The 15689-nt window shown below is 35.8% G+C and overlaps 2 protein-coding genes across 5 annotated transcripts in view; both read right to left on the bottom strand.

Moving 5' to 3' along the window:
• The window catches only part of LOC138181671 (zinc finger protein 454-like), a 59994-nt gene that overhangs the window by 1503 nt on the left and 42802 nt on the right, over positions 1-15689 (bottom strand). The window contains exon 5 of one of the 4 annotated variants that reach the window (XM_069116707.1): positions 2812-6578. The exons of 1 other annotated variant lie outside the window; for it this stretch is intronic. In XM_069116707.1, the coding sequence (XP_068972808.1) occupies positions 4985-6578 (1594 nt within the window). In that variant the 3' untranslated portion in view covers positions 2812-4984. Of the gene's footprint in view, positions 1-2811; positions 6579-9785; positions 12200-12854; positions 15561-15689 lie in introns of those variants that run through there. 2 more of the 4 variants (XM_069116709.1, XM_069116705.1) reach the window with 2 other exon arrangements.
• LOC138181677 (gastrula zinc finger protein XlCGF57.1-like) lies at positions 287-2673 on the bottom strand. Its single transcript, XM_069116732.1, has 2 exons — positions 2490-2673; positions 287-2171 (listed from the first exon to the last, which is right to left on the bottom strand). Exon 2 carries the CDS (start codon positions 2060-2062, stop codon positions 1148-1150), a length of 915 nt encoding a protein of 304 aa, XP_068972833.1. The 5' UTR covers positions 2063-2171; positions 2490-2673; the 3' UTR covers positions 287-1147.

The raw sequence follows: 15689 nt of genomic DNA on the forward strand, positions 1-15689 counted from the left end.
TGTAGGTAATTCAATCGTAATTAATGTGTAATTTTCATCACACCGTTCGATTTCTCACGATATGAATTTCAATGCAAAGTATTTTCGAAATATTTTTGATGAAAATTCGTCAGTTTTCTTTCTATCATATGTTGTTCGAAGATAAAAATATTTATTTGTTATAATGGAAATTTTTTCATACTTACTTTTTCCTTAACATTTTTCTCAATATGAAATAATATTATAGGAAGTATACTATGATATTTATAATTTACAAGTTTTATTTAACTACAGTTTTATTAAAAAGTTTGGAATACAGTAAGAAATACAAACAACATTCGTAGAAAACATTTTTAAAATATAAAAATTCATGCTTCATCGATAAAGAAACGATGAAAACAACTGTATTGTTTAAAAATCTTAAAAATATTTATAAAAACCCAAATACTCGTTCTTAGTACAAAAATGTCAATCCAAAAGTGGTAGCCTAAAAAGCAATATTAAAGTTTCTTATAAAAAAATGTCGTAAAATTGTACGTTACGCTTAATTTGTAAAATTACAAATGCACTGTTTTATAGTGAAAAATTCGTAGAAAATTCAAGCTCTGTACATAAGTAAAACGAAACGAATAAAATTCCTCGTTTATTCGATAATATCCAACAATCAGCGACATGAAATATATGAAAAGAGTGAAGTACGCCGGTTCAATATTCAAATTACATATATTTCTTCGAAACAGAAATAGATTTTTCAGACGTATCGATAAACTCTTCAATAATCCATTCGCTATCCTATTAACTTATTAAGGACCAGTAAAATTCAATCCATTCACGACTTTTTGTTATTCAACTTGCTTTGTAATATTCTGCTTTTGTAAGAATACTGTTTGCGAGGAAGGATTGCAATATTGCACCTGGACCCTAGATCTATAATTTCCAGAAATTTAAAGAAATTGAGAATTTGTGATACTATATTAAACTATAATTTCTTTAAATCATAGAAATTTATTGCGTGCTTCCAACTTGCTACTATTCCAACGATGCTGATCTACGCACTTTTTGCGTATTATTTCATCGTTTGACCCTGAATGATTTAATGTAGTTATTCACAGCTTTTCTTTACATCAATCCTAAACCTCTTACAACCTCGCTCATTCGAATTACCTATTTATTCAATTTTAATAATCGTATTTTTCATAGTGTATTCCTTAGTGAACTCCGTGACGATATTCTTGATGGATACGACAGGCAATGGAGGCAGAGGTCCAGGATGGCGCTTCCTATGGCAAATCAGCCCAGGTTTCTGAGCAAACGCTTGCCCACAGATATCGCAAACATACGGTCTCTTTCCCGTATGAATGAGAACATGCTGCTCTTGGGCAGTCTGCCTTCTGAATGTCTTTCCACAAACAATACAAGGAAAAGGCTTGACTCCTGTATGCACTCGCATATGAGAGTCCAAATCCCGACCTCGAAATCTCTTTCCACACGTGGGGCACAGTACCTTTTCCCTGGTCTCGTGCCAGGTTAAGTGTTGCTCCAAATTCTCTTGAGTCGTCATCCCTCTTCTGCAGATTCTGCAGATAAACTCAGGCTTATAGTGTCTGTACTTCATATGAGCCTTGAGAGCATGAAGATTCTTGCTGAAGTGGCCACAAACGTCGCACACTATCGGTGGCGCGTCGCTATGATTTTGTTTCACGTGATGGTTCAATGCTTTCTTTATCTTGAATTGTTTGCCACAAGTGTCGCAAGCGAAATTGTAATTAGTCGTATGTAGACGAATGTAGTGATTCTTCAGTGTTCCCTTGTTATTGCTTTTGTATTCGCAAACACTGCAATCGTACACTTGACGTCGATGGATCTTCTCTATGTGAGAAGCTAGGTATCGACGAAGTCTGAAAGTCTTTGGACAGTCTGAACACTTGTGTCTGTGTTTCTTCAAATGCTCCGCCAAGTTACTCTTCTTCAAGAACTTCCGTCGACAGTGGTCGCATTCTAGACGAGTCAAGGTTTTCTTTTTGGATCGTTGGCCGGGACTGTTTTGAAGAGATACTGCGGTTTCCTCTTGGCTAGCGGACATGATCTCGAAGTTTTCTTTGTCGATCCAATTCTCGTATACCTCGGGGAGCTCTAACGGTAAGTGAGCCTGCGAGTCGGTCTTGAATTCTTCGCTCAAAGGATCCAAGATTCTAAAACAGAAAATTAAGTAGATCGTGTTATCTTTGGTCTAGGAAACCGTAGGATATCGTATGGCTAGAAACTTATCGTAAAAAATTCTGAAATTGTGTTTTCTTCCGAGTAAATCAATAAATGTATACTTTCTGAAAACTTATTTATTTTTGGAATATATTGTTTTCACTGAAACATTATTTTCAAACGTGTTATATATTTAGCAACCATATTTTATTGATTTAGTAATCGCTGAAACCTAAACGTAATTTTCTGTGAATATTCTTTATAAAAATAAAAATCTTAGAAGATAATTCTAGTATCTGTATTCGTCATACCTTCTCGCTCTTCTAATGCGATCCAGAACAGTCGTAGCCTGGAAACGTATAAAAATAATATAAATTATTTCACCGTTTCAACGCGATCGTTTAATACATCAGATATACTTATCTTGTATACTTGAATACCATATTTTTACTCTCTTCTCTGCTTTGACAAATTTTACGTATAAAAAGCAATATTATAAGCTTTACGTAATATCGTTAATTGTTAGATACAAGGACATCAAACGATATAATAGTTTTTCTTCATCCAAGCTTATCCAAGCTTATTTCTTTTTTCTCGTCCGACGTTATTACGGGGATAGTCGAAGAGATCAGGTTCAGTAAAAATATTTATTTCAAACTCAAAGCTATACACAGCGCATACGTATCCTTAAGTATTAGACTAAGCTATTGATTTTTAGAAAAATAGCCGTCGTAGGCATGCTTTCTACCGCGCGAGCTTCCTTTCTCTCACGGATTTTACGCTTGTCCCTTGGACAATTACTAGCAACCTGGTCGGCGGGGACAGGGACGTTACTACGTTTACATATCGAGTGAAACGGAGCATATTACCGTGTTACGTTATATTACAGTTATTCTTAGGAGGACTAGCTCTCGCGAATAGAATTAGTGTCATTATGACATATCACAACGCGAACGTATCAATGATTACGCGTGAATGACGACCGAAAGTTCACGATATACATTAAAACAACACGAGGATGTTCATCGAGGAATTGTGAAATATCTTCGTTTTTAGTACGATGCGTAAGAAAAAAGCTTTTAACGAGATGGAACATGATCGAGTTTCTTTTTTTATTTGACCGATTTATCACACTGTATTGAAATAATGCAAGCTATAATTCAGCGTAATCACAGCATATAATTAACAAAAGGAAACTAGCGCTTTTTGCGTCGTTAATTTTTAATTTTATTCGATATCGTTAATGACGAAGTAACGCCATTTTATCTGCTCGCTAATTGGAAATTTAATATTTTAAAGGATGTTACATAATTAGTATGCGATTTCTCTTACACCCAGCTCAGGAAACGTTTATTTCGTTATTGCATGTTTATGCAAATAATAATAATACGAGTTATAATTTTTCTCAAACAATTAAATCAATTAAATATTCGTTCAACTAAAAATTAAGTTAAAATATAGTATGATATTGATGATTAGAAGCCGATTAAGACTGACTTCTAGACTTTTTAATAAACTGAAAGGAAAACTCAGAATGGAATCTTATACTCTTTCGTTTCTCGTTTCATTTTTGTTCACGTAAATCTTCAATTTACAAGACTGTTATTATATTATACATCTTACATCTCTATACTTATAGTTACACGCGATACGTCTAAAAATAATTATTAATCGATCTAGTGTCTTTAATCTTCCAATCTCGATGGTGTACAAAGTATTCTAGCATTCTATCATTCGCACCTTGCAGTTATTTCGACCAATCGGGTCGAACAATCAGGGTGAGAAAATATTGCTCTTACTCGTTGTTGAAGCATACAGTTGATCGCAAACAATGATTACAATTTTATACAACTTATACAGTTAACACTGTACTGATTTTTTCATTAATAATATTAACCCTCCTTTTAGTCCTTTTAGATGCAAACGAAATTTCACTTTCGCTCGAATGTCTCGACAGTGTTCAAATTGCTATTATATAAAATTTATATAAAAAATTATATATTGTATAAAAAAATCTGTCCGTTTCGACTATTCGTCAACTTTGAATTTTTAAAAATCAAGGATATGAAAAAAATTTCGGGATGGAGAAAGTGTACCCAAAAGTACCACGATGTTAATAAAGAACAGGATAGGGAGCAACGAAAGGTTAATAATATATGGGAATGAAAGTGTTTGACTAATCTTTATGTTTTCATAAATCGCTGAAATAACGATTATGATATAGGGTTAGTTATCGATAATCATATTCGAAAATTTACAAATTTTATAATCCACGAATAAGAAAAGTAGTTATAGATTATGCTTATCTTAATAATTACTTTTTCAAAAACTCATAATTTTAAATTGTAGTATGAATATCAAAGAATTACCAGGAAATCAAAAATCACTGATATCCTGTATTAAGATTATCTTAATATTTGAAATATATTAATATTTCCCGGGGTTCCAAAGAAACGCGATACAATTCGTAGGAACACGAGTATTACTACAGAATCATCAGCGCCAGTTTATCGATAATACAACGAATATTCGCTAGAAAATGTGCAATTAATTAACGTACTTGCAATTTATCCTTCAACGACGAGCAGAAACGAAAACTTCGTCGTACATTCTACGACCCTCTACGATCGAAGCTTATTCGTCTAATATTTCATCATTTAAAACCAAAATTCTCTTATGCAATATTTGTCTCGATATGCGAAATTCAACAGAATCGCACCATCTTCCTAGCGACCGAAACGTTTGTTGATTAAGTATCAAAGGAAACGCTTGCTTAAGTCGAAAGATCAACAAATTTGGAACAATTCTACGCTTCCTCCTCAATCCTCTCCTCGTTTTCACGTGCGCTTATCTCCTGTACGTAACCTTCGGTGAACTCTTTCACGATATCCGCAATTGGCATCACAGGTAAAGGAGGATGAGGTCCAGGATGAGTTTTCCTATGACAGATCAGACCAGGCTTCTGCGTGAACGCTTTCCCGCAAATGTCGCAGACAAAAGGCCTCTTCCCAGTGTGGATGAGCAAATGTTGGCGCAGCTGAGACCTCCTCGCGAATGGTTTATTGCAAATTAGACAGGAATGTGGCTTGCACCCTGTGTGCACTGCCATATGCCTTTTAAAAGAATCTTTTTTGGTGAACGTTTTTCCACATTCGGCGCATACTATCTTCTCCCTTTTCTCGTGCTGCGTTAGCAGATGTTGGTCGAGATTTTCCTGTGTGACCATGCGTCGTTTGCATATATGACACTCGTACTTAGGTTTAAAATGTGCCCATTTCTGGTGTACGTAAAGAGAGCCAGTATTCTGACATAGTTTTCCACACACGGGACAGTTAATCGGTTTTTCTTTATGATGGAACCGTATGTGGTTGGTCAGGTCACCTTTCACTTTGAACTTCTTTGGACAAAACTTGCACTGATGCTCGTACCGATCGGTGTGTTTTCTAATAAAGTGCGATTGCAACGAGTGCTTTGATCTGCACACGAAGCCACAGGCAGCGCAAGGGAATAACATGTTATTGGGTCGTTTCCTAGACCAAGTTTCGTGCTTCCTTTCCAAGTGTGCTGCGAAAAGACTCTTCTTAAGCGTCCTATAATCGCAAACCGCGCAGATATACGCGCCATCTTCCTGTATGCAAACCTTCTTCTTGTGCGTCCATGCCACATGTTTCCTGAATGAAATGGCCGAGCTGAACATCTCCGAGCAAAGTTTGCATTTCAGTGCACTGCCCGGACTTCTGGAAATTTTCCTACGCGTCTTCATTGGTGTCACATGATTATTCGGCATCTCCAAGATCTCTTCCTCCAAGTATTCCACCTGTTCTATCTGATCTGGATCATCCGGATCTACTTGATCTATCTGTTCCAACTGCTCTTGATCGTTATAGACTTCTTGCATCTCTTGCTCCTCTTGCTCCTCGTGTTCCACTTCTTGATACTCTACCACTTCCTTCGTCTCTTCAATGTCACCGGATGTCAGCTTCTCTATAGTGACCATACTACCTTGAACTTTGACCTGATAAATATCTCCAATCGTTTTATCGTTCTCTTCGTCAATCGTGCCATTTAGAATTATCGGTTTCACATCTTCTTCTTCCTTGTGCTCTGCACTCCTGTTTAAAAGATCTTCATCCTCGTATAATTTTTCGTCCGTCGAATCGTACTGTAGTTCATCTTCGTTGTAAAGACATTCGACTTTGACGAGGTCCTGTTTCTCATCCTCGTGTCCTATCTCGTCTATCTGTTCGGGAATATCTTCGTCAGCTAGTGGCGTGTCGTCTTCAGGTACAAACGCGTAGTACGGCTTCCCGTCGAACTCCAGGATCTGCCATTTTTTCATCACAACCGATTCCTTGTCGTAGATAAAGATACCGCGCGAGTTGAGGTGGTCGAGCTCGTACCTGAAACATCATCGATCAGTGGCGTTATTAACGGGCTACCTCGGTCGCTTGTTGGACTGCAAGCTTTCGAAAAGCGTTTCGTTCGTTCATTCTTATCGTTTATGGCAGTGTATGCCAAAGTTCCCGCGGATTAAAAGGTTCGTCACGCGTTTGTTACTTTTAAAACGCTGATAAAAGGTATGGGTTAGATTGCTTGTAAAAGAGATAATTAAACTTAAAAAAAGAGGTTTTTGCAGTTTGGCTTAGGTACTACTCGGAGATTAGTCGTGAAGAATGTTAGAGAGTGAGATCAGAGTAAAGCAGAGCATGAGAGGATTAATCGACAATCGATACGTGTCGTCAGTGAGGAAATTATATTTACTTTATTTCGGGTACGCGGAGATACGTTGCAGAATACGTAAGAAAATACAATAAAAATCTTGAGCGTTTTATATAGTAGTTATAGCGGATTTTTATGCACTTATAGGTAATTTTATAGAAAAAAAAGTATGTACAATAATAATACATAAAATATCCGAGATAGAGTATTTGTTGTAATATTTAATAGGTAGAACAAAATTCTGTTTAAGTTCTATTTTTCTTCCAGTTCGTCGAAATATAAATTAAGTGTGCGAAAAAATATAAATTTGCGTAAAACTCCGCAGTCCAGTAATAAGATCCTCTATTAGGAACACGATTGAATTCCATAAAAAGTCGAGATCGCCTTAAAAACTTAAAGCTAGGCATTTTTTCTTTTCAATATGATCTACGTTAAAAATCGTGCGATGCATATCGCATATATGATTTTCGAGAAACTTCGATAAACAACTTTCAGTAAAGAACATTCGTAAGAAATTATCAAACCGTTGAACAGTGGTAAATCTCTTAAATCTTATTCGCTGACAAAACAAGATCAGTCTTCGAGACATTTCTTCGAAATAAGTGCAATTCTCGATAAAAGAAGAAGAGAAGGAAAACTATAAAGTCTTAGTTAAATCTAAAACACAGCTTTCGGATAACAAGATTTCTTCGCTTCTTCACCAACTTCTTCAAGATGTGAATCTTCGACGTAATTCCCGGTGAAATAAAGAAGCCCATAAAATCTTTGTTAAATCTAACACACAGTTTTCTTCATTTCTTCATGAAATCTTTTAGGATGTGATCGATATGCATGACAGGAAGAGGAGGCAATGATCCAGAATGGATCTTTCTATGACATATAAGACCAGCCTTCTGAGCAAATGATTTTCCACACACGTCGCAGACATAAATCCTTTCTCCTGTGTGCAACAGTAAATGCTGACTCAAACTGCTATGAGTAGTAAACGCTCTGGCACAAACAGAACAGCTATACGGTTTATCCCCAGTGTGTATCCTCATGTGTTTTCTGAAATCGTGATTTTCAAAGAATGTTTTCCCACATTCTTCGCAGACAGACTTCTCTTTCTTTTCGTGCTGAGTCAACACGTGCTGATCTAGATTCTCTTTGGTCACCAATCTCTTGTGACACATCGGGCACTCGTATTTCGCTTTATAGTGAGCGTGTTTCTGATGAGTATACAGACTGTGACTGTTTTTACAAGTTTTGCCACAAACGTCGCATATCACAGGAGGTTCTTTGTGATTCAGTCTCATGTGAGTCGTTAAATCACCTTTGATCTTGAATTCCTTGCCGCACTGCTCACAGGAGAACTCATAAAGCTGTGTGTGTTTTCGTACAAAGTGAGATCTCAAAGTTTCCTTTCGAGAACAGATAAGACCACAAATAATGCAGGCGAATTTCCTGTTACTGGTTGATCTATTCTCGCCTGAATCTTCGTGATTCTGTACCAAGTGAGCAATCATTGTGGATCTTTTGTTGCAGCGGAAGTCGCAGATTGTGCATGATAAAGCTTCCTGTTTTTGAGATACTAGTTCCATGAAAGAATCGTCTTTTGAGGATACGTCCTTCTTCTTTCGATTTTCGTGAGTAAGTTTGTGCCTTTTTAATAAGTACTTCTTTTTGAATTGTTTTTGACAGATATCACAGGCTGGTAAGATCCTAGAGTCCTCCTCTTGAGATGAGTTTGTTTCTTGTTTGGTTCCTCCGGCGGGTGTAGGTAATTTTGAAACGCAGATGGAATTTGATTGGAATAGTCCGTTCCTAAAACAGGAAAATTGCTAAAGTTTATTAGAGTTCTACAAGGATGGTACTTACTGACGATGATTACTTACAGTCGAAGTTAATAGTCACGACGAGTTTGATGTGAAAATAGTAAAATTAGCAGTAGTAGGTATTTATTCTATTGTTTGGGGATAACGATAACGATGATTCATGTTTTTATTCGATGTAGCAGGAAAATGGTACAAATAGTTGATTATAAATAGCTGACAATAATTCGTGAGATATAATTACACTTTTCAATTTCATTGTAATTCTTGAAACGTCATTTAGGATTTATAAAATAGTAAACACGAAGAATGTAAATTGCGATTCAACCAACAAATGGAGAGATGTCTAATAAATTTTCATTGATATAAAAAAATTGAATTCATTATTGAACGTTGTATTCATTGTGAGATATTCAATTTTTGTATCAATAGAACGAAGGATGCTAGAAAAATTTCAAGAAATTTATAGTTTGAATGCATGTTGAAGATGTTTCAAAGATATTATGCAATGTATTTTTAACTATATTATTGATGGTGTAATCAAGTGGCAAAAATCCATAATAGAGGCAATCATTTCTCTTTATGGCACTTCAAGGATGCACAATTATTGATTAATTGTTAGAGATGAACTTGCCGCTTCCCGAAATAGTTGTACTGAATTTCCTGAAACATAAAATCGTAAGTACGATTAAATTTAAAATTAGCTCATTGGTCAAAGCATCGTGTACCTTGAAACTTATTTATATAGTTACCTATAACTATTTTATGAACTTTAATTAAATCAACGTTAAATTGTTTAATATTTGTAATAAATTTTATACAATACTTATCTGCAATTTAATTCATTTCACCTGAGATAAAATGGCATGCCAATCGTTTCACATTTTCCAAAACTGCAACAACGTAAATCAACGTTCATTTACATTTGCATATAATAGAAATCGCGCACTGTTCACTGCGTAAAAGATAATTTCATTTAAAGCAAGAAAATAGAATCTATTTTCTATTTAAATAAATCAAATAAAATAAAAATTAGTTGTTATTTTATTTTAGGTAATGATAGACAATTATGGAGAACTTTGGACGATAGTCAAGAAAAATATATATCTTCCACGAGATTGTGCTCAAAATAAATTTTTATAATCTCATCTTGTATACAATATATTTCACAATGGATCTTGCTATTCATTCCCCCAAATGATTCGTTTCTACAATAATCAGATAATCTGATAGAAACGAATCGTATAAAATTATACATTTTTTTTCACGGATGGAGTATGTATGTACACGAAAGTGAATGAGAGCATGGGAAAATAAATGTTTGAAAATATTAAAATACAAACATCGACGTTCACGTTCGGATTATAATAAAATCATAACCATGAAAATTAGATAATTGAGGTTACGTGAAATTAAGTGAAAAATTAACTGGGAATTAAGAATTTAAGATTTCCCCTTCGTAATTTTCCATCTCGATTAATAAGAATGTAATACAATTAATGACACAACGTGTTAATAACGAATCGAGGAAGATCGATTTTCGCTTTATACTGATCTTATAATTGATTCAACAAATTGAAGTTAATTAAATTAACTAATATAAAATCTTCTGGTATGATGAACACGAGAATCTTTTTCTTAATCCAGATATGTATATCATTCTTCCAGAAGGATGATCCTAAGGAAAGTCTATTTCTGACAGCAGGTATTCATACTGCTTCACATCCTTCTGCAAGAAAGTCATTTTTCCAGTCCATTTGACTCTGTCACAACCGTCGAATTTTTAATGCCTCAATCTGGTCTCCATTTCAATTGAATTCAGAGTTTCCATTTCAATGGAAATTGAATTCAATGGGGTTGAATATTAGGAATATTAGGAAAATAGGAAAAACTCTAACACAAAGTTGAAATTAGAAATCATAAATCACTCGCTAATATTATTAATTGGTAAAGCATTAAGTAAGGGAGCTTGATATCTGCAATTCATGGAAATATAAATTGTAGCTTTAGAAATTACTCAGTCACTGAGAATAATGTTAGACTTTGTATGTGGAACGCATTAGATTATTTCAAAGAAATATCAAGTATGTAGTAAGTTTAAAAATAGCTGGATTAAGAAGATCAACTTCCATGTTCTATAACGTCAGTTCATCATTAAATGTGCACGACGCTCGCGTCTATTCCCACGATAAAATCATTCTTTCTTCATAAAGTCGCTAAGAATATGTTCTATATGCACCACTGGCAATGGAGGATGCACTCCAGGATGTGATTTTCGGTGACAAATCAGGCCAGGCTTCTGCGTGAACGTTTTACCGCAAATATCACAGATATATGGTCGTTTGCCCGTATGAATAAGCAAGTGTTGCCTGTAAGCTGTGCGACGCGCAAAAGCTTTACCACATACGTGGCAATCGTAAGGTCTGTCCCCAGTATGCGTCATCATGTGTTGTTTTAATCGATGATTCTCTGTGAATGATTTTCCACATTCTTCACACACGAAACTCTCCCGTCTCTCGTGTTGCAACAAAATGTGTTGATCGAGATTCTCTTGAGTTACCATACGTCTTTTGCAAATTTCACACTCGTACTTTGGTTTGAAATGTGCCCACTTCTGGTGCACATACAGAGAGTTACTATTCGAGCACGTTTTCCCACACACGTCGCAAACTATGGGTCCTTCTTTGTGTTTAAAACGTACGTGTAACCTCATGTCACCTTTGACTTTGAACTTCTTGCCACAATATTCGCAATCGTATTTATATTCTGACGCGTGCTTACGTTCTAAATGCTCCTTTAATCTACGTCTATTCTGGCATTTAAATTCGCATACGTCGCAAGAGTACTCTTCAGGTTCTGTGGAGTACCTATAGCTATTTCGTCTTCTACCTATACGTTTGGCCGAGTGTTTTCTACTAATGTGAGAATGAAGCGTAGATTTGTTTGTGCTTTCGTAGTTGCAGAAGTTGCAGGCATACGTCAGACTTTCGACATCCTTCGCTTCTTCCTCTTCAGTTTTGTGCTCTAAAGCGACATGCATCTTGAAGGCGACCAGACTGCGACATATTTTGAAACAGACTTTGCACTTGTAGCGCTGGGCTTGTTCGTGAACAGCGTTTCTGTGTCGTTTTAGCATCTGCATCACCGGAAAACAGATGTTACACTCTTCGCAAGCATAGACATTGGTGTCGTCATAGTGATCTTCGTTCGTCGATGAAACATCGTCCATATCTTCCTTTTTTATTTTAATAGGGGATAGATTGTCGCTTGCCTCGTTATCAGCTGGAATCATAAAAATTTCTTCCGCGTCATCATTGTTCTTTAGGGTATCATCTGTTGGTTTTGCGACTGTTTTTTCACATTCTGAGAGTTTTGATGGATTTGCTGGAAGGAAGGCATAGTACAGGCAACCCTCAACGTCGACTACTTGCCACGCTTGCATCGGAATCGATTCCTTGCCGTATATAAAACGTCCATCCCCATTCAGAATCCTGAAAATTACAGAACAGTCAGTTAGGTACTTGACAAACGAATTATTTTGTCGACAACTCGGAAATATTCGCCTGCTTTTTACATTATTACAAGTGAAACTTCAGCACACGAGAACATATGAAGATTTTTGTCATTGCAGTTAAATAACTGGAAATTATACTTGTCCACATACATGAATCTAAGATAAAGTTCTCACAAACGAAGGAAGAAGAAACGTGCCAGACTTACAATTGCAGACAAATTGTCCAATTGCTGTGTAATTATCGTTAAATTACAGGAAATTAGTCAAGCGAAAATAGAAGAACTTCATTGGTCGGTTAATAAACATTTCGCTGTAATGGAACTGTAATGAAGATTAATGAATATCATTGTTGAATATAACACTATGAGAGACTCGATTCAATGTCGGATATATTATATATATATATAAAAAAAGATCTTGCAGTATGATGTATTTTACAGATATGCAAGGTATATATATATATATTCGGAGTGTTACAAATGAACGAAATTGCCCAATAACAATTTTAATATAAAATAGTATTTTTTTACAAATAATTTAATTCGGATGATTAGAATTTAAACAAAAATTTAAACAATCGTTTGGAAATGCGTTTTTAAATGTCTCGATATGTTAAATAGGAGTGGAGATAATTCCAATATTCCAAACATATAATCTTTCAAAAATGAGGATGCAACGCAGTGCGTACTACAAACGCAAAAGAAGATGAATTGTATGCGCTGCATACAAAAACAGTTGATTTCATAGAGATTCTCTTTCTGGAAATTTTAAATCTCCATAGCGTGTCAATAACGCTAGCAAATTATAAAAATAACATAGGCGGTAAGCTATCGTATACGCGTAATATCTTACGAGTAACTTAACTTTTGACATTGTTCTTTGACTCTTTGCGGTTCACTGGTTTGCCTCGCATTTAAAATAAATTTAATTTATTTTCATACTTTTATAAAAAGTAATATGAACTGTTGTTGAAATACAGTAGAATCTCCACTGTATGAACTAATTCGGGGACAAAAGTGTTCGATCAAACCGATCAATTTTTGAATAATACAGTTGAGAGATAACGTGGAGGATAACGGGTGTTTCCATAAGGAATGTTCTACTGTGTTTCCATTAAATTGAATAGTAATAAAATAGAATGTTTTACACGAGGATAAAATGGTACAAGAGATGAAATCTTTAGTTTGAGAAAATTTTTAGCAATGTTAATTTTTATTTTTTTAATAGAAAAATTTTACTTTAATCTTTAATAGAAAAATCTTTATATATTTTACGCCATTATATGAATACCTGTACCATTTTCTCTTTAGATAAATACTGACTCTATGATCGGAAAGAAACGGAAAACACACTTTCTGCTACTCCTCTCTTAGAAATGAAAAATATCCAATAAAACAGAATGTGAAATCCAATTCAACGTGAAAGATCGCAAAGGTATAATCTCTAATAATAACATAAACCATAAAGCGTTAATTGCACGAGACTGTTCGCTGTAAATCAGTTCTCAATCCAGACTTCGCCCTTAAACGATCCACTTCAATTGTTTATACAATTAACAGTCTCAATTATTCATCACATCGTTTAATATATGGTCGATCAACACTCTTGGAAGCGGAGGATGTGATCCAGGATGAGATTTTCTATGACTGATCAATCCAGGCTTCTGCGTGAATGCTTTGCCGCAAATATCGCAAACGTATGGCCTGATGCCAGTGTGAATTAACAAATGTTGCTTCAACGCTGTTCTACGTGCAAACGATTTGTTGCATATGGTACAAGTGTACGGTTTGTCACCAGTGTGGATCCTCATGTGTACCTTTAATCTACTGTTTCTGGAGAACGTCTTGCCACATTCTTCGCAAACCACGTTCTCCCTCTTCTCATGCTGTCGGATCATATGTTCGTTCAAATTTTCTTGAGTGACCATTCTCCTTTTACATACTTGACACTCGTATTTTGCTTTATAATGCGCAAATTTCTGGTGTACGTACAACGAGTTGCTGTTCAGGCACGTTTTCCCGCAAACATCACAGATAACCGGTTGTTCTTTATGACTGAAACGTATGTGATTCGTTAAATCGCCTTTCACTTTGAATTTCTTTCCACAAGTCTCGCAAGAAAATTTAAAATCATCCGTATGCTTCCTGGCCACGTGTACTTTTAGTTCGTATTTATTCTTATTCTTATAGTCACATTGAGTGCAATAAAATAATTGCGGTTGACCATCGGACGTGCAAGATTTTGGTACCTTATGCTTCCTTTTTATATGCGAGTATAAAGACGATTTTTTATAAGTCTTAAATGAACATTCGTTACACGAGTATTCTTCGCCGATGTCCATCTTATGCTGTCGCTTATGCGAGTATAGCGTACTTTTCTTTGCACATTTAAAGTCACACAGATTGCATTGTTCCTCGACAGACTTTTTACTTTGTTTCTTGCTTGCGCGAGTGGCCATTGAAGGTTCATTCTTGCATTCGAACTCGAACGGCGTGCTTGAGACAGTCGAACTGTCCTTATCTTGCTCCTCTAAACAGGTTCCTCTAGATTCTTCCTTCTCTGAAGGTTTATCGTTGCATCTCTTCTTTGAGATTTCCTCGCTATTGAGCGTCTGGTGATTCAGCGTTATATGAGAAATCAGAGTGCCGCTCCTTTTACACAAGAAGTTGCAACTATTGCACGTGAAATAAGTCGTCTTCCGGTCTCTGTGTTCCTCCATATGTTTCTTCAAATTAGACCGAGTACCACATTTTCTGTTACAAATGATGCACAAGATTTTTAAATCTTTTTTGACTATAGACTTGTGTTTCTTTCTAATATGAACGTTTAACATGGACCTCTCGCTACAGATAAACTCACAGGATGTGCAACCGTATCTCCTTTTCTTCCTTGGTTTCTGCGATTGCACCGGTTTAATCTGTTTTCCCGAAGATACCTTCGATCGATGTCTAGAGTTCAGTCGTTTTCTACGAAGCCACGAGTTCAACTTGTTGGACATCTTGTGCCTGTTTAACATACTTTCCATGGGGAAGTTCATATTGCACTTGTCACACGTGTAAAAGTTGTATAAGTGCACCAAACTGCCGACGTAGGTTTTCACGTTATTCTCTTCTTCATCGGTCTCCATTTTTACGCATGTTAGGGAGATGTTGGGATTTTCTTCGGTAATTTCTTTCGAAAGTTCTAACATTTTCTTGTCGTCCAATACAGGCACCAACGAGTAGTGCAATTTACCATCAGGATCGACGTGCTGCCATAATTGCATGGGTACAGAGTCCTCCCCAACGATGAATCGACCGGAAGAATCCGTGGTGAGGAGCTTTCCACAAGATCGGTCCCTAAAACACAATTGAAAAGGAATGATTACTTTCGAAGGATTTTATTTGCCATTTTGGTACATAAGCATTACTTACTGCTGATCTAAGTCGTCTTTACAGATTTCTATGCGATTTTGTCTGAATAGAAAT

This window comes from Bombus flavifrons, chromosome 7, assembly GCF_040668555.2.
Source record: "Bombus flavifrons isolate JBK064 chromosome 7, iyBomFlav1_principal, whole genome shotgun sequence".
NCBI lineage: Eukaryota > Metazoa > Arthropoda > Insecta > Hymenoptera > Apidae > Bombus > Bombus flavifrons.